The 16,697-nt window shown below is 52.8% G+C and overlaps 1 protein-coding gene across 1 annotated transcript; it reads right to left on the bottom strand.

Annotated features, from left to right (window-relative positions):
• Positions 1-6,604: 6,604 nt before the first annotated feature.
• Positions 6,605-16,140, bottom strand: LOC131570279 (zinc finger protein 239-like). Its single transcript, XM_058822643.1, has 2 exons — positions 16,031-16,140; positions 6,605-8,338 (listed from the first exon to the last, which is right to left on the bottom strand). Exon 2 carries the CDS (start codon positions 8,304-8,306, stop codon positions 7,575-7,577), a length of 732 nt encoding a protein of 243 aa, XP_058678626.1. The 5' UTR covers positions 8,307-8,338; positions 16,031-16,140; the 3' UTR covers positions 6,605-7,574.
• Positions 16,141-16,697: the final 557 nt, after the last annotated feature.

The raw sequence follows: 16,697 nt of genomic DNA, 5'->3' as shown, positions 1-16,697 counted from the left end.
CTAATTATTGTTCTTTAGCTCAGTTGTTAAACGTAAGTTATAAGTTAAGTGTTGTTTTTCTGTTCAGTTGCTGAATAGAATGTGGAAGTTACAGCTGTAAGTTAGGTTAAGTGCTGAGTGTTATTGCTCCGTTGAATTGCTAGCCCTAAGGTATAAGTTAGGTTATAAATCAAGGTAGAATTTGAAGTGCTGCTCCGTGTTGTTTACTTTTAGGCCTCGTTCCTTTTAATCCCTGTCCAAACTGTCTTTTGACCCATGCCCTTAACACAGCACGCATCCACTCACACTGTCTTGGAGAGTTCTCAGTGCATTTCTGTTTTGATTATCTGGATTTTCATTGGTTTTGTTGTTGCTTGTTTTCCCTGGTGCCTTAGCTGTCTTATAGGCAATAGAGTGAATCTTGCCAATGAATTTATTGAGCTTTGTTGCTAAACATTAAATCTGACTCTTGCTCATGCCTTTGCCACTGATTTTTAAGCAATGTCAAACACTCTTGTTGCGGAAGATGAAACAGGAAAGCCTCTATAAATATGATTGTCGGGCAAAAGGTTTTGAGAATATAGAAACTGTAAGCGAGATTGAAATGAAAGCAAGCTTTGAGATCCCTCAGTTACTGAACAATGGGAGAACAATGGTGCGGCTGGCTGAAGGTAATCCCCTTTTGATGAAACAATTCCCTCTGCTTGCAGACAGGCCCAAGGGTCAGAGCAGACCCCACCAGCTTGGCAGAAGGGTCCAAAGAGGAGTTTTTAGGATTTAAAATGTAACACATTATGGTAATGTAATGATTCTCATAGGCTGTATGTAAATGCTATAGGATTTGTATCTTGTACTAGATTGGTTAGTGAGAATTAGAATATTCAACACAGAAGAAGATTTATTGCATTGTAACAGGAACCTTGGTCTCTTACCCCTTTTACTCTCTTGCCTCTCTTACTCTCTCGCCTCTCTTACTCTCTCACCCTCTCACCCTCTCTACCCCTCTCTTCTCTCGGGCCTGCTCCAGCTGTGGCTGGCAGCTCCAAGCAGGGCCCTGCACCCAGGCCCTTTGCAATAAACCCCAAGTTCCACGACCTGGCTGCAGAGATCTCTCGTCTCCGTCCCTCCCGACCGTCCTACCCCCCGACACTGCTACAACTCTCGTTCCTGACTGCCCCACAATGTCCCACATCCCCGAGGGTGTCACAAGGGCCACAGCCGGCACCCAGCAGCCGAGGGACAGCCTGGAAGGGGCCGGGAGCAGCCCCGGCCTTGTGGCCTTGCAGCCCCCGCGGTGCCCGGAGCCCGGGCAGGCTCTGGCCGCGGTGCCAGCGACAGCGCTGCCGAGCGCCGGGGCCGCAGCCCGGGCTGCCGGGGAGCGGGAACGGCCCGGCCGGACGCGCCGGGGCCCTGCGGGCCGTGGCTCCGTGTCCCGGGGGGGCCGGGGCCCGGGGGGACCCTCGGGGCTCCGCCGGGCACCGGGGCTCGGCCCTGCCCCGCCCAGGGACCCCCGGGGGCACCGAGCGCAGCCCCGGCCATTGGCAGGGCACGGGGAGCCGAGCGGGGCAGCGGCACCACGGAAACACCGAGGGGCTGCCCGGGCACAGCCGGGGAGAGCCGCGCTGGAGAGCCGGGAGAGGCTGCTCGGAGCTGGCCCGGGGCTCGGGCACCTGGGGGACAGAGCCCGGCTCGGAGCTGACTCTGAGCCTGAGACACCTGAGAAATGACAGCGCGTGTTGCTAGACCCACTTCATTATTCTGGATATTCTCAATGTGAGTTTCTATGAGGGATTATTTTTACATTCATTTCACAATATTTTCTCCATTTAAAATGAGATTAATCACTTTTTGTTATATATCCGGAGGGATGGGCTGGGAAAGGTTGTGGGTAATGGAGGTTTTTATTCAATGTGTTTTCAAAGCTGAGATGTTACAAGTCCAGACTTGGACTCCAACAGCAGTGTCTGGTTCTGACTGCTCTGCTTTTCACGGTGAGATCCCAGTTCTTTCAAATCCAGCAGTCAAAGCCCTTGAAACACGGAAAAGCAGGGAATCAGGTTAAAGCCCTTGGAGGATTTGCTCTGTCCGTACATTCCCCATCTCCCCTGGTGTCCCTTCAGCCTCTCCACTCCTGTCCTGGTGCACATTGCTGTATCCCGAGTTCAGTACGTGCTGTTATAGATAGATGGAGACCTGTGATTATTGTGTATGCAGTTGTCTCGCAGTGAGTTGCTGTGACGGCACATTCCGTGCTCCTCTGCTTTGTGCCCAAAGAATGGTTATTGTGTCTTTAACCCCCGGCAGCCGGGCCGGGCCGGGCCGGGAGAGAAAACAGCCCGAGGCTGCGGCGCCGCCGCTCCACCCGCCGGGACCGGGACCGCGCCCGCGGAGCGCGGCTGGGGAGGAGCGCAACGCCGGGCGAGCCCCGGGCTCGCATCGCCTTGGGACAGCCCCTGGTTGGCTTTTCCCTGCGGGAGAAGCCGGTGCCGCCTGTAGCCCGTGTCGTGAGCGGCGATTTCTCTGGCATTTTGGGTCTTTTGTCCCAGAGTGTGTGGGGGGACTAAGGGCTGACAACTCAATGTCTATTAATGTTTTTTAATGGTTTATTGTTCATGCCTTGTGGGCATTCTGTTTGTTAATACACTGTTGGAGTTTCTTTTTTCAGTTTCATCTATTAGCGTTCATTTCCTGTTGGTGGAAAGGGATTATTGGAACTCTGTAGAGGGGACAACACTCACCCCAGAGTGTCCTCTTTTAAATTGTCTCTCAAGCTGAGACACCCTACAAGTGCTTGGAATGTGGAATGAATGAGCTCCAGCCAGAGCTCCCACCTGATCCAGCACCAGGAGATCCAAAGCAAGGAACATCCCTGCTGGGGCTTGGGATGTGGGAAGAGCTTCATATGGAAGTCTGACCTGGTTACCCATCATAGGATCCACCTCAGGGAATGGCCCTACAAATGCTTGGAATTCAGGCAAATCTTCCAGTAAGAACTCCCACCTCATCAAGGTCAACAAGATCCACACCGGGCAATGGCGCTGTGGTTGTGGGGAGTGTGGGAACGGCTTCAGCCCGAGCTCCCAGCTCGTCACCCGCCAGTGCATCCACACCAGGAAGAGTCCCTGCACGTGTCCCAAGTGTGGGATGAGATTCTCACAGAGCCCTCACTTGACCCAACACAAACGGAGGCGCCACTGAGGGAAGCCCTGCGCGTGCCCCGAGCGTGGGAAGAGCTCCGTGCGCTGCTCCAGCTCCATCTGCCATGAGAGGATCTGCGCTGGATGATCCCCAGTGACCCCCACTGGGCAGAGCTCTGATGATCCCTGATCCGTGTGATCCCTACTGAGTGCAGGGAAGGTGTTGGAGAGATTTCTTTCTCCTTGCTGCTGTGATTTGGTTGGCAATAAATTCACTCCCTGTGCCCAGGCTGGGTCTGTTTTGCCTGTGCCGGGGCTCAGGATGGGACTGCTCCTGTTCCTTTTCTGAGCTCCTGGGCTTCTCCTTTGTGTTTCCTCTCCCTGTGCAGCTGCAGAGGGCAGGCACAAAGCAGTTTTTGTGGCTTCCAGCTTCCAGGCAGGGTCAGCCGAGCCCCGGATGATCAAAGGGGTTTGTGGATGTTCCCTGTTTGCGGGTGTACCCGCTGGAGGAGGGTGTCCCCCCTTGCTGCAGCCCCAGCCCTCAGGCAGCGCTCAGCCAGGCAGAGAACACCCTCAGATGTGGCCTCATTTTTGAGCACACCTGAGCCCCTCGAAATCTCCATCCACATTTTGGGTTAACCTGAGCTCCTGGATATCTCAGACCCCATTTTTGGAGCTGTTTTGGGCATGCAGGTTTTGTTAGCAGGGAGGGTTCAGGGCTGAGTTTTGAGAGAAGCTGCTGGAAGCTTCCTCATGTCCCACAGAGTCAATCCCTGGTGCCTGAACGATGGAGATGCCGCATGCAGAGATTCATGGGGATGCAATGATTCACCTGCAGCCACTGGAGAAGCCATGCTGGAACATGGGGGTGCCTGACAGGAGGCTGTGTCTACGGTTGAAAGGTGTAGCTGGTGTGTGTATATTAATGGTATAAGGAAGGGTATGACCAACTGTTGCCACATTTCTCTTCACAGAGAAAAGCAAGGCACAATTCTTCCCAAGAATATTTCCGGGTTTCACATTCTCTGAACATCAGAGAAAAAAACCATAATTCTCATTTGCTGTGCCTGTGTTGTGCAAAAGTAGAATGTAACATGGAGATTGTTTATCCAAAGTGATGGTGTTTTGTTTCCTAGACCTATCAGGGCCAAGTGTGTGTGTGAGTTGGGACTGTCAGCCGACAGTCACGGGATGAGTGCAGTGAAGTGCAGTTGTGTGCAGAGTGACTGCTTGGCAGATTCAGTTTAGATATAATGTATATTGTATAGAATAATATAGTACAATAAAGTAATTAATTAGCCTTCTGATATCCATGGAGTGAGATGAATCATTCCTCTCCTTCGTGGGGGCGCCTTTGATTCGATAAGTGGTGACCGCAGACGTGTGCTGTAGCCTGGACTGCAGAACCAGGACCCTGAATTTGGGCGGAGTTGGCGGCCAGACCGAGCACAGAAGAATCTGCCGAATCCTCCCAGAAGCGTGTCCGGATCCTCCGCGGGACAGACGGGAGAAGCCGCGGACAGCCTTTAGGACCCAGCGGACCCCAGCCGCTGAAACGGGACACTGCCGCCTGCTTTCCCCTTGCCTGCGTCTCCCTAGGTGGAGGCTCGGTCTTTTCCGGCCGAGTTTGGCCCCCTAGCCTTAAAGGCGAGGGCTGGGGAAGCCCTTCTGGCAGGCACTGCCCGACTGGGGGGACTTTGACTTTGGGAAGAAATGTCTGTAGACATCAGCACTCGATTTGCGGGGAGAGAGAGAGTCACTTTTAGGATATGGAGAACCTGGTTTGTGACCATGGAGTTCTCGTGCCCTCAGAGAAAATTTACGAATTTGGTCCCTCCTGTTGCCAAGACACTCGCAGCACGGTGGGGCCGGGTCGTGAGAACAAAGACCCCCACCATGGGCCGGGTCTGGCCGCTCGGCCTGTCCCCCCCACCTTTGACCCCCCCACTCGGGCCCGGGCCGCCACCCCATGGGATGGGTCTGGTTTCCTTGGCCCGCCCAACAAGGAGGGGCTCAGGGACATAGGAACAGAAATAGGAACAGGGGAAGGAGCCAATGGGGTCGAACAGCTTTTTGAGTGAAGCTTCTTGCGTCTCCTAAAAACCAGGGCATGCCCCCCCAGGGTGTCCACAGTGGCAGGTGGAGGTGACCCCACACCAGGGGAGGTTTCCAGCAGCACCAGGAGCTGGTGGGTCCAGTCACCATTGGGGACCACATTAGGGGTCAGCACGTGCCCCAAGAGCTCCTGCTGGCCCTGGAACAATCCCAGCTGCACCTGTGCAAGGTGAAAATCCATCACAGAGCAGAGCAGGCAGCTGGGACTGGCCTGGGAGCTCCAGGGCACCAGTGAGGTAGACACGCTGGGGGGCACTGGAAGAGAGCAGGGAGACACAGGGGGTATGGGGAGAAAGAGGGTGCAGGGCTGTTGTGGCACTAAGAGGGACTGGGAATGGAATGGGGTGGCACTAAGAGTGAGTGGAGCAGGTTGGGGAGCACTGAGGGGGCAGAGGCAGATCTGAATGAACTGAGAATGAACTGGAAATGGACTGGGAGGGATGGAGGGAATCCTAGGGACTGGGCTTGAACAGTAAGGGACTGGGACTGAACTAAGCAGAATAGATTGAGACTTGGATGACCTGGATGAGAACTGGAAGGCACTGGATGGGGGACAGATGGAGGGCACTGGAAGGGGCAGGGAATGAAGTGAGAAGCACTGGGAGTGTGAGGATCTCTGCATCCCCGTGGATGTCTGTGGAAGGTCAAAAATGGGACATCACACCATGACCAATGTGATCAAGTGAAGCTGATTTATCGCTCAAATAAGTTACATTTATACCATGTTCTACTGTTCACGCACCGTAAGCGAATACATGATTGGTTTAGTCTGTGCATGCGTCGCAAGCTGTCAGCTAATTGTTTAGTTTTCTTTCTTCATGCGCTCTGTTGTGGCATTTAGTTCCGTCTTCATACCCTGCCTTCCATCGTGGACTCGTTTACTCCTGAGTACGCTCTTCCTCTTTCGTGTCCTTAAGGCCGCTGCGACCTCCTGCTCAGTCTCAATGAAGGCTGGGTTGTGCACACGCCCACAGTTCTGCAAGAAACCCTCAACAGATGTCCAGGGGCTGTGGGGGGATCTCTGCATCCAGCACCTCTGTCTTTGGAACCACCAGGGATTGGCTCTGCTGGACATGGAGGAAGCTTCCATAGCTTCTCTCAGAACCCACCCCTGGAGCACCCCCGCGACAAAAAACAGGCTGTGCAAACCCAAAACAGCTCTAAAAATGGGGCTCCAGATATTTAGCAACTCAGGTGAACTCCAAGATGGGTATTGAATTGTCCAGGGGCTCAGGTGTGCCCATAAATGAGGCCCCAGGTGAGGGCATTCTCTGCTTGGCTGAGCGCTGCCTGAGGGCTGGGGCTGCAGCAAGGGGGACGCCCTCCTCCAGCCGGGATGTCCCACAAACAGGGGAGCCCCACAAGCTCCTCAGAACCCCGGAGCTGGGCTGGTCCTGCCAGAACACTGGGAGCCACCAAAACTGCTCTGTCCTTGCCTTCTGCAATGGCATAGGGAGAGGAAACACAAGGAAAGGGCCAGGAGTGCAGAGAACGACCGGGAGACATCTCGTCATGAGCACCAGCACAGGCAAAACAGACCCAGCCTGGGTACAGGGAGTGAATTTACTACCAACCAAATCACAGCAGGATAAGGAGAAGGGAAAGAAATCTCTCCAACACCTTCCCCCCACAAAATGGAGATCATGCAGAACAGGGGTCACCAGAGCTCTTCCCAATGGGGGTCACTGGGGACCATCCACTGCGGATCCTCCAACGGAGCTGAAGCAGCGCGCTTCAACGAGTCCCAGAGAGCAACCTGTGCTTTCAGGGCTTGGAGCATGCTTGCTAAAGGAGCTGGCAAAGGAGGGGAGGGACAGGTCTTTCTTTGGAGATCTGAAAGCCCTTTATTGGCAGGAAGAGGGCTCAGGGACAAAAACCCAGCAGGGTTGGGGACACAGGGTTAAATATGGAAAAAGGGGCTGACTTGAATGCCAAGAACCAATGGAAATGGGGAAAAGTGCTGCAGAGGAAGGGCAGTAAACTAGGGGAACCAATGGGATAACAGGAACGGAACACTGCAGCAAACTGGGGCCAATGTGATCAGGTGAGGGAAGAACATTCTAGGGGGATAAAAATGTAGTAAAAAGGGGCTGAACAGGGGTAATGTCAACTGGATAAACCAATGAAATGTAACACATTACATGTGTCTGCAGAGGCCAATGGGAGAGAGATTGATTCCTCTAACCCTAACCTCAGAGGAGTGTTTCTCCTTGCTTGTTTCTTCTGCCCCTCCAGAACTGAGGCGTTACAGCCCCACTGGCAGGCCCCTAAGTCTCCACAGGGGATGGAGTTGAAGCAGTTCACGAAGCTCTTCCTGCACTTGGAACACTCGCAGGGCTTCCCTTACTGGTGCGTCCGTTGGTGCTGAGTCAAGCCAGAGCTGCTGGAGAAGCTCTTCCCACACTCCCCACACTCGTAGGGCCTCTCCCCGGTGTGGGTGCGCCGGTGCAGGGTGAGGTGGGAGTTGCGGTTGAAGCCCTTCCCGCAGTCGGGGCAGCGGAACGGCCTCTCGTCTGTGTGAGTGCGCTGATGCAGGAGGACATGGGACTTGCTCCGAAACCTCTTCCCACACTCGGAACACTCGTAGGGCCTCTCGCCAGTGTGGGTCCTCCGGTGCCGGATCAGGTCGGAGTGCCACCCGAAGCTCTTCCCACAGTCCAAGCACTCGTAGGGCTTTTCCCCAGTGTGGATCCTCCGGTGTTCCATCAGGCTGCAGCTCTGTCTGAAGCTTTTCTTACACAAATAACACTCATAGGGCCGTTCCCCAGTGTGGATCCTCAGGTGCCGGATCAGGTTGGAGCTGTCTCTGAAGGTTTTCTCACATTCCCCACACTTGTAGGGTTCTTCCACCTGTTCTCCGGTGTGGATCATCTGGTGCCGGAGCAGGTGGGAGTTCCGGCTGAAGCCCTTCCCACATTCCAAGCACTTGTGGGGCTTCTCCAACAGCTCTGAGCTCTGGCTGGACCTCGCACCACCTTTCTGGCACATAGGGGGTCTTTCCTTCTTGCAGCTCCCTGGGCTGGGTTTGCAGCCCCTCCTCATGCTGCATCTCTGGGGCTCTTCCTTCTCCTCCATTGGCCCAAGGATTGGGAAGGACAAATCTTGGTCTGGGGGGAGGAAGAATAGGTGAACACCTTAGGCTGGGGTTCCTCCTACCCAAGTTCCTCTCAGAAAGTGACCAGATATTATGTGTCCATAAAAATCTCCAAAACACAAAGGCTCAGCCCCCAAAAAAAATCCTCACAGGAGATTCACCTCTCTTGTTTCTCCACTCTGGGTTTTGGGGTTTCCCTTCCCTCGGCTGATCGGGTTCCTGTGGCTCCTCTATTCTGGGGTCTTGCTTACAGATGACCCAGGGTACTTGAGGGTCCCAGTGGTCCCTTCTCCCCTGACTCCCTATTAGAGGGTTCCATGGATGTCGGGATCTCTAGCTGGTCAGAGTGACCCTGAGAAAAGTTCGAAAGTCTTTTTTCCCAGCCTGGTGCTTGAAGAAGGAGTCAGGCCTCTTCATTTCTCAAACTCAAGGTTGCTTATTTTATCTATAAAAAATTTTCTCCTGGCCTGCCGAGGTCAGCTCAGCAGGACAGTTCCAGGCACTCTGCCTGCCCACAGAGCGGCGTTATGTCTTTATACTATTATGTCTTTATTATGTCTTTATACTAAAAACTACGTATACAATGTTTACAATAACTTTCCAATACCTATCACCTATGTTAGACAGCGAGCTTCTACTGTAAACCAATCTAAAAGTGCCAACATCACAGCGGAAGATGGAGGCCAAGAAGAAGAAGGAGAAAGGCTGGACACACTCAGTTCCCTCCATATTGCCTCCTGAACCCCCATACCAAAAAACCCAAAATCAACTTTTCCACCCCGTGACAACTTCACCACTGTTATTCTACTTAAACTGTTGTGGCCTGCTGATCTGCATACAAGGTTGGTAACTTGCTCCATGGGTCATAATCAAAACCACAGGGGCATTTTGGGCTCTGTGCCAGGGTCTCTGAGCCCCCTGACAGGGGTCTTGGCTGCTCAGGACAGCCAGAGAGATGTTCTGGGTTCTGACACATGGCTCCCAGGAGTCCCTCAACTCCAGAATCTTCTCCTCCCCCCTTCAGGATGCTGTGGGTCCAACAGCTATGGGATTGCCCCTCTCCACTCTAACCACTGCAGGGGTCCTGCAGTTCCCCTCCACCACTCTCCTGGGGGGCCCCAAGACTGATGTGCTCCTTCCGCCAGTACCTGGTGATCATCTTGTGGATCACCAAATATCCCCCCAAAGTGGAATCTGTGATTCAGCTTTCAGCTCCTGCAAGACTCAAACTTTCCCTCCCCCAGAGAACCACAAGGCCTCCCAGGGACCTCTGGAATCTGCCAACTCCAAACACTTCCCCCAGAAGAACCCCTCTGGAGGACTCCCTGATACATTTGGGGTGAGCTCCCCCACCCAGTCACCAGCAGGATGGAAACTTGTGCTTCTCCTTCTGCTCCTCTTCCTGCTCCTCCTTCTCCTCTCCCCCTCCCCTCCTCCTCCCTGACCAACCCAGATCCCCCTTTCCCACCCCCCTCTGCCCCACAGCTGAAAAAGCATCACCGGCTGCTGGGTGGGGGGAACCAGCCCAAGGAGCTCCCCAAGGATGGACAGGGAGTTTGGGGAACCGCCCAGTGCGGATCCATCCCCTCCCACAGCCCTGGGGAATCGCTCCAGGGACTGAGTGATGGGGACACAAAGGGAACACCATGGAACCCCTTTGCTGCTGTCCCCCTCCCGTTATCCACCTCTCCTATCCTTTGTCTACCATCCCCTCTAAATCCCAGCTCCCCTCTGGCTCAGTTTAGGGCTGACCCTCCCCTGTCCCTTGCAGTTTTAGTGTCCTAAATGCCCTTTTATGGCTTCTCCCCCCTTTTCCCATCATATTGAAAAGAATGAGATGAAAGTGTCTACAAAAAAAATGGTGTGAATCTCCTTTGAGATAGAGGAAGGGACTTGTAGATAAGGAAGTGACAGGAGAAATCATGAGTTTCAGAAAATGTTATTATTTGACATGGACTCCTCCTCAGCCAAGGTCCTGCCAATTCCTGACCCTCCAGAAAAAGAACAAAGACTTAACAGAGCCATTATTATCATACGTGATAAAAAAGTGGATAATGTTGAGGTAGATTGCACATTCCCCCAGAGGTAATTAAGGACACGGATACCCAGAGGGGCAATAAGGGAAGTGGAGAAGGGATTTGGACAACAGGGGATGGATGGTGTTGGTGTGCTGGGAAGGGATTGGGTGAAGGGGAGTGTGCAGCAATATGGTTAAGGCAAGGAGCAGCAAGAGGAGTCTATGTGGTATGAAAAGGATGATGCAAAGGAGGAGGAAAAGAATGAATTGTGAGGATTTGGAATGTTCAGCACCATCTAATCCTCAAAATTTGCCAGGTGATGCAGGACCAATTACAGATCCTTTTCTATCCCCGGTTTCCAGGACAGGAAATCAAGGAGGTCAGGGTTTCAGGGGGTTTCCCTGTGAGGGGCAGCGGCAGCACCGGGCGCAGAGCTGCGGCACCGGGAGCACGGGCTGGGGGCCTGTGGGGAGCTGCGGGGCCGGGCCGGGGCTGTGGGGCAGCCGGGGCTCAGCGCCGGGCGCTGCCTGACCCCACCAGCCCCGGGCAGGGCCGGCAGCGGCCCCCGGCCCCCAGGAGGCTGCGGGACGCCCCGGCCGCTGCCCGGCCCCGTGGAGCTGCCGGCCCTGCCCGCCGGGGGCGCCTTCGGACACTGCGGCAGGACAGGGAGCGGCTCTGGGCTACGGGCTGGGGAGGGCACCCTGAGCACAGGGAGGAGGAGCAAGGAACATCTGGGAAAGGTGGATTATTAGGGAAGGATCAAGATATTCTTTGGGTCGCTGGAAAACAAATGATTCTGCAGAAAGCTCAGCAGCTGTCAGAGGATGAGCAGCCACAGGCACTGAGGGGGCTGCAGGAGGGGCACAAGAAGGCCCTGCAGCACTTGGGCACAAAGGCTCAGCAGGTGAGTGCAAGAAGGGAGCAGCAAAAGGCCAAGCTGAAGGCAAAGGCCAGGGCACAGCTCCTACAGCCCCCGAGGGATCAACCCCAGGGCCCAAGGGGGCCCCAGCACCCAGGGCACGGCTCGGCCACAAGCACCTGGCAGAGGCATTGCCCTCCTCGGCAGGGGAGAGCCCACCCAAACAGCCCCTGGCAAGGAACCAGGGCTCCAGCTGCAGGGCACAAGGACACTGCAAGCACAGACAGCAGCACCCTCAGGACCAGCAAGTCCACCCCTTGATGGACATGGATTGGCAGGGCTGTCACAGCTCCCATCACACCAGGGACCCTCCACACTGGAGCCCTTGAGAACATTCAGGGTGGGTCTGCATTGAGAGGAGGCCTCTCCTGATGGACACAGGGGCCTCTCAATCCACTCTGAATCTCAGACCCATGGGGGGAAAATTGACAGAAATTCTTTGATTATTCAGAGGGTTAGTAGAAAAAATAAGCAAGTATGTTTTCTTCAACCACTCAGTACATGTGGTGTACAGGTTTAAAAACATGAATTTTTGCTTGCTCCTAATTGTGATTATAATTTCTGGGAAGGAATTTTATGGCAAATGTGTGAATGCAAATTTATATGGCAAAACTTATTGAATTACTTTAACCATTCCCTATTCCACAAGAGGGAAGGAAGGCCTCACAGCCTGGTATTGAGTCCTTGTAAAGGCAGAGCTTTTGGAGCCAGGGATCTCTTCCTGCAATGCTCCTATCTTGCCAGTCAAGAAACCAGAAGGATGGACTGCAGAAGAAAAGCAGAATTTTCAAGTGTTAAAATAAAGATTAACTGAGGCGTCCATGGTCCTCCTAGACAGGGAAAATAAAATGTAAGTGAACATTAAACAGGACCATGCCAAAGGAATTCTTCTGCTAAAATGTTTAACCCAGTGGCCAGAGTGGCCTCAATGTCTGCAGAATTGTGCAGCCACAGCTTCCACAGGAACTGAGAGCTGAAAACTGATGACAACAGGAGGATCTCCTATAGTTCAAGTCTGGCATCAAGGTAAAGCTTTGACAACCAAAAGAGCCTCTAAATGGATGAGCAAGGCTCGGTTATTACAGTATGAAACTTGTTCAATGGCACAGGAGGATTTAGAACTGAGGACAGGGCAAGGGTTTAACCCAGCCTCCTGTTTAAACAGCCTGGAGAGGGGCTGGCAAGGAACCCAGGACTGCACTCAAGGGACAGAGCTCCAGACCCAGGCTGGGACAGACTGATGATGGGACATTCCCTGGCCTGAGGGAGAAAATGTGTTTGTGGATGGCTCTGCAAGGGCAGCAGAAGGGAAAAGAGCTACAAGACAGGCTGTTATTAAGGAAGGGCAATCAGACACAGCGCAGGTCACCGCCCCATGCTCAGCTCAACCTGCGCAGCTGTGGCTGCTTGTGAGAGCCTGGCACTGAAATGCCCTGAGCAGGAAGGCTTCAATATCTTCTGCTGACACCATGGCACCTAACAGGGGGGTAAAGGCAATTCTCATTGCTTCAGCAACCACTGCATCAATTATGAAGGTATTTTAAAAAAGAATAATTTCAAATTTCATTTATTAAAAAAAAAAATATTTCTCTAACTGTGCTTCTTTTCCCTTTGCTTTGGGGAAAGGAGTTTTGAATTATTTTTTTAAGGGATGTGACAGCATTCAATAGAGATGAGCTTAACATGTTAATAGACTGGGAATAGCCCAAAAGACACCCACAGAGATAAAGACCAGCAAGAAAACATCAACACTTCCCAGCAGCAAACAGCAACCAACAGCTACCCCAGACACTGCCCGGGCAGAGCTGGAGACACCTGGGCTGGAAAAGGCTGAGAAGGAAATCCAGGAGTGTGGAGACCGAATTCACATCAGAGGGGAAGAAATCCGGGTCCCATAGGAAATCAAATACTAAGAACAACCCAACTTCTAAACAATGAATATTAAATCAATGGATTTATATTGGGTCAGACTGTAGAAAGTTTAGGATAAATCTAGTAAAACTCACATGTCATGGAATGATTTTTCTCTACACAGCCGGGCTATATGTGGATGAAATTATTTCTGTTGCACACCCTGGCCAGAATCAAGTAATGCCTTGATTATCTAACACTAAAAATATTGTTGGAGAGTTTTTGTTCTTCCTCCAGATTCAGTGCTAAGATTACAACATCAGAATGTTTTTTTCTTAACAATCTTACTTTAATATTGTCAGTTACATTTGGACCAGGGTTCTGAGAGCCAATTTTTATTCTTAAGGGAAGTAACAGAAATTTTAATTCCGTTGGGAGGTTTTTGTGTATGTGTATTCATAGCCCTTAGTGATGGCAAAATTTTGTTACGGGTTCTTCCATATTCACTTTAGGCTGCCTTTTAAAACCTAGAAGAGCATTAAAGGTGACCCTTTAGTTGTAAACAGTTAACAGAATATTGTTTAAAAAAAGCAGAAAAATAAAAGCAGTGGAGGGGAGGGAACACATGAGATACCAGATTGCTGCACTGGAACACAAGGTTCAGTTTAACACTGCTGAGCAAAGTGTGGACAATGCACCTGGGTCTCTTGCCTGGGGCAGGAATTGGGCTGATTCCCTCTGCCCCTCACCCCAAGCTCTGCCTGCTGGCACTGATGGAATTTGCACAGCTCAAGGCAGAGCCCAGGGGGAGGATATCTGACCCTGCAACAGAAACGGGTGAAGCTGCAAAGGGAAACAGCACATGGAGAATGTTGGGAAAACTTCACTAAAATAAGTGGGGGGGAATCATCCCTGTGCCCACTCCAATATGTGCTGTCACTGTCTGTGTTATATAGGGTGTATCAGAGCACTGGGGATTTTTACTAGCAAAAATTCAGGGAAATCGGGTGGAAATCCAAGTATTTGATGATTCAATTAGAGAAAAGTGGTCAATTGATGCAGCCCTGGCTCCTGAGGAAGTGCCCAAAAATGGGGAAAAGATGAACGGCCAGCAGAACAAATCCTACAATACCATGGACCAGCCCCTGGGAACCCGAACCAATTCATATCAGGAGCCACAGAACCCATTTCTCATTCCAATGGCATCATTAGATTACAAGCTGTCCTGGCAATAATAACCAACCAGACAGCTCCAGCTCCTGACCTTGCTGCTGACCATCCACTGAAATGAGGAACACAACACTTAACCATGGGATGGGGTCAGATCATCTGTTAGCAGCAAAAGGAGGAGTTTGTGGAAAATTAAATGACACAAACTGCTGTTGGCAAGCAGATGACAAAGGAAAAGTGGTGAAACAGAAAACAAAGGAAATAAGACAGCAGCTCATGCACCAATCCAAACGTGGAAAGAATGGCAATGGGACACGGTTTTGTGGCTCCCTGGCAGACCATGGGTTAAACAAACGCTGTTTCTCCTCTGATGTGCTACAGTAACTCTCATCTTTGTACCATGCTCCACACCTTGAGAGTGCAGCTCATTCAGAAGGTGAGCAAGGGGATTGTTATAGATGGGTAATATGACGATTGGCTCTTGGAATTAAGGGATGAATATTTTGTGCATGTTAAGAGAAGCTTTGCTGATGTATGGTTACGTTATTTTTGTCTGCAATTTGGACAACCTCTGTTCTCCTCGCTGTCCCCCATCCCCTCCTGTACTGTTGCCACTGGAGAGCCGCGGTTGTCAGGGTTGTCGGGGTGACGTGGAGGGAGGGCAGCACATGTGCCCCTTGCATGGGGCAGGCAGAAATGGGGAACACAGCACCTCCAATCGAGCTGCATTAAGTTCTCCATCAATGACGGCAAGGAAGAGCTGACTGGCATTTGGGAGGTGCCAGGGTTGACTGATGAGACACCAGCGTAGAAAAGGTGGAGCAGCCATTTAGTGGATGAGCATCTGGCAGATAGCCATGCTGGCAGCATTCCCCCTTTTACCTTATTCAGTCCTTTCTTGTGTTTGTTTTAGTTTAATAAAACTTTAAAATTTTAAAGTGAATGGTCATTTCTCACAGGTATGCAGGTGGCAGCCAGGCCTCCCGATCAAGAAATGCCTACGAAATGACAGGGAATGAGGTAATTGAAAATAATCCCTAAACGAAAGAGGAACCAGTTAGAAAAAACAAGTCAATGTGAGAATCGGCTTGGAGATAGGGCCAGTGACTTGTAGTAACGGGAGAAACCATCAGTCTCAGAAAATGTTACTAATTAACACAGACTGCTGCTCAAACTAAGTCCCGCTGAATTCCCGAGCCTCGAGAAGAAAAAAGACTTAACAGAGCCACGAATATCGGATGTTATATGGGGGGGACGGTTTGCATCTTAAGGGAGACATGCAGTTCGCGGATCAGGAAGTCTGAACCATCCAAGTACCTAAGCCAGTGGGCAAAGGGAGAGGGAGATGAGGATGGGGAAATATAAAGGAGCCTGCATTTAAGAGACATCTGAAGGAAACTGCCCCACGGCCACTCCCTCTGCTCAGCAATAAAGTCACTTTTACAGGACTCCTCTGTCTCCTCTGGGCACAGAAATCTTCGGCAACAGGAATTTCCCCGCACAGCCCCGGGCACGGGGCAGCCCCCTCTGTCCCAGCCACAGCAACCGGGCCGAGCCAGCGCTGCTCCGGCAGCGGCTCCTGCCGAGGCAGCGGCCGCAAGGAGACCGCGGGCAGCCGCTCCCGCAGCGCCCTAAGGCCAGCGGCAACACGGGCCGGACACGGCACAACGAACCCGCCCGAGCCTCCTGCCGCCCCCGAGGCCCGCAGCCAGCCCCGAGCCCCCGCACAACCCAGCGCGGCTCCCACCTGCGCTGCGGCCGCCTCCGAGCTCCGCCGCCGCCTCACCGCGCTCCGGCCGCTGCCGCCGCTCACGGCACCGCACACACGCTCCGACAATGGCGCCGCTGCCCAGCCACGGCCGCCCTCAGCCCGCCACCGGGGCCCTGCTCCGCCCCGCTCCCACCAATCAGCGCGCCACAACCACGACTGACGGCACCATCGCCCAATCCCAGCCAGGGGCGGGCTCTGCACACGGCACAGCCCCGCCCCGCGCTCTCAGGGCCCCCCGGGCTGCGTGAGGGCAGAGCCGGAGCTGAGGAACAGCCCTGGAACGGGCCCGGGCCCGAAGGGATTGAGCTGAAAGCACAAAGAAACTTCTCCGCACCTCCCGCCACGGCTTTTCCGGCACTGCGGCTACGGTGGCTCTGGCTTAGCGGGAAGCCCTGGAGCCTCACTTCTCGTACCCCTAATTAGTAGCAGCAGTGCATCACTTTGATTTCCCTCAAAAAGGGAAAACTGCCCAAAACCTTTGTGGATAAGTGGGGGAGGGGAGAGATTTCTGACAGAGAACTTCAAAAACTCAGACCAGGATTATGAGAAGTAAGTGAAGACCCTTAAATCCAGCTTTCCCCCACGCCTCCCTCCTCCCACCTGCGCCTCCTACCCCGGCAGTGCCGCAGACAGGGAATGGGGC

This window comes from Ammospiza caudacuta, chromosome 33, assembly GCF_027887145.1.
Source record: "Ammospiza caudacuta isolate bAmmCau1 chromosome 33, bAmmCau1.pri, whole genome shotgun sequence".
In the NCBI taxonomy this organism is placed as follows: Eukaryota; Metazoa; Chordata; class Aves; order Passeriformes; family Passerellidae; genus Ammospiza; species Ammospiza caudacuta.
The sequence above is the reverse complement of the archived record's forward strand: the minus strand, read 5'-3'. Positions and strand labels throughout refer to the sequence as shown.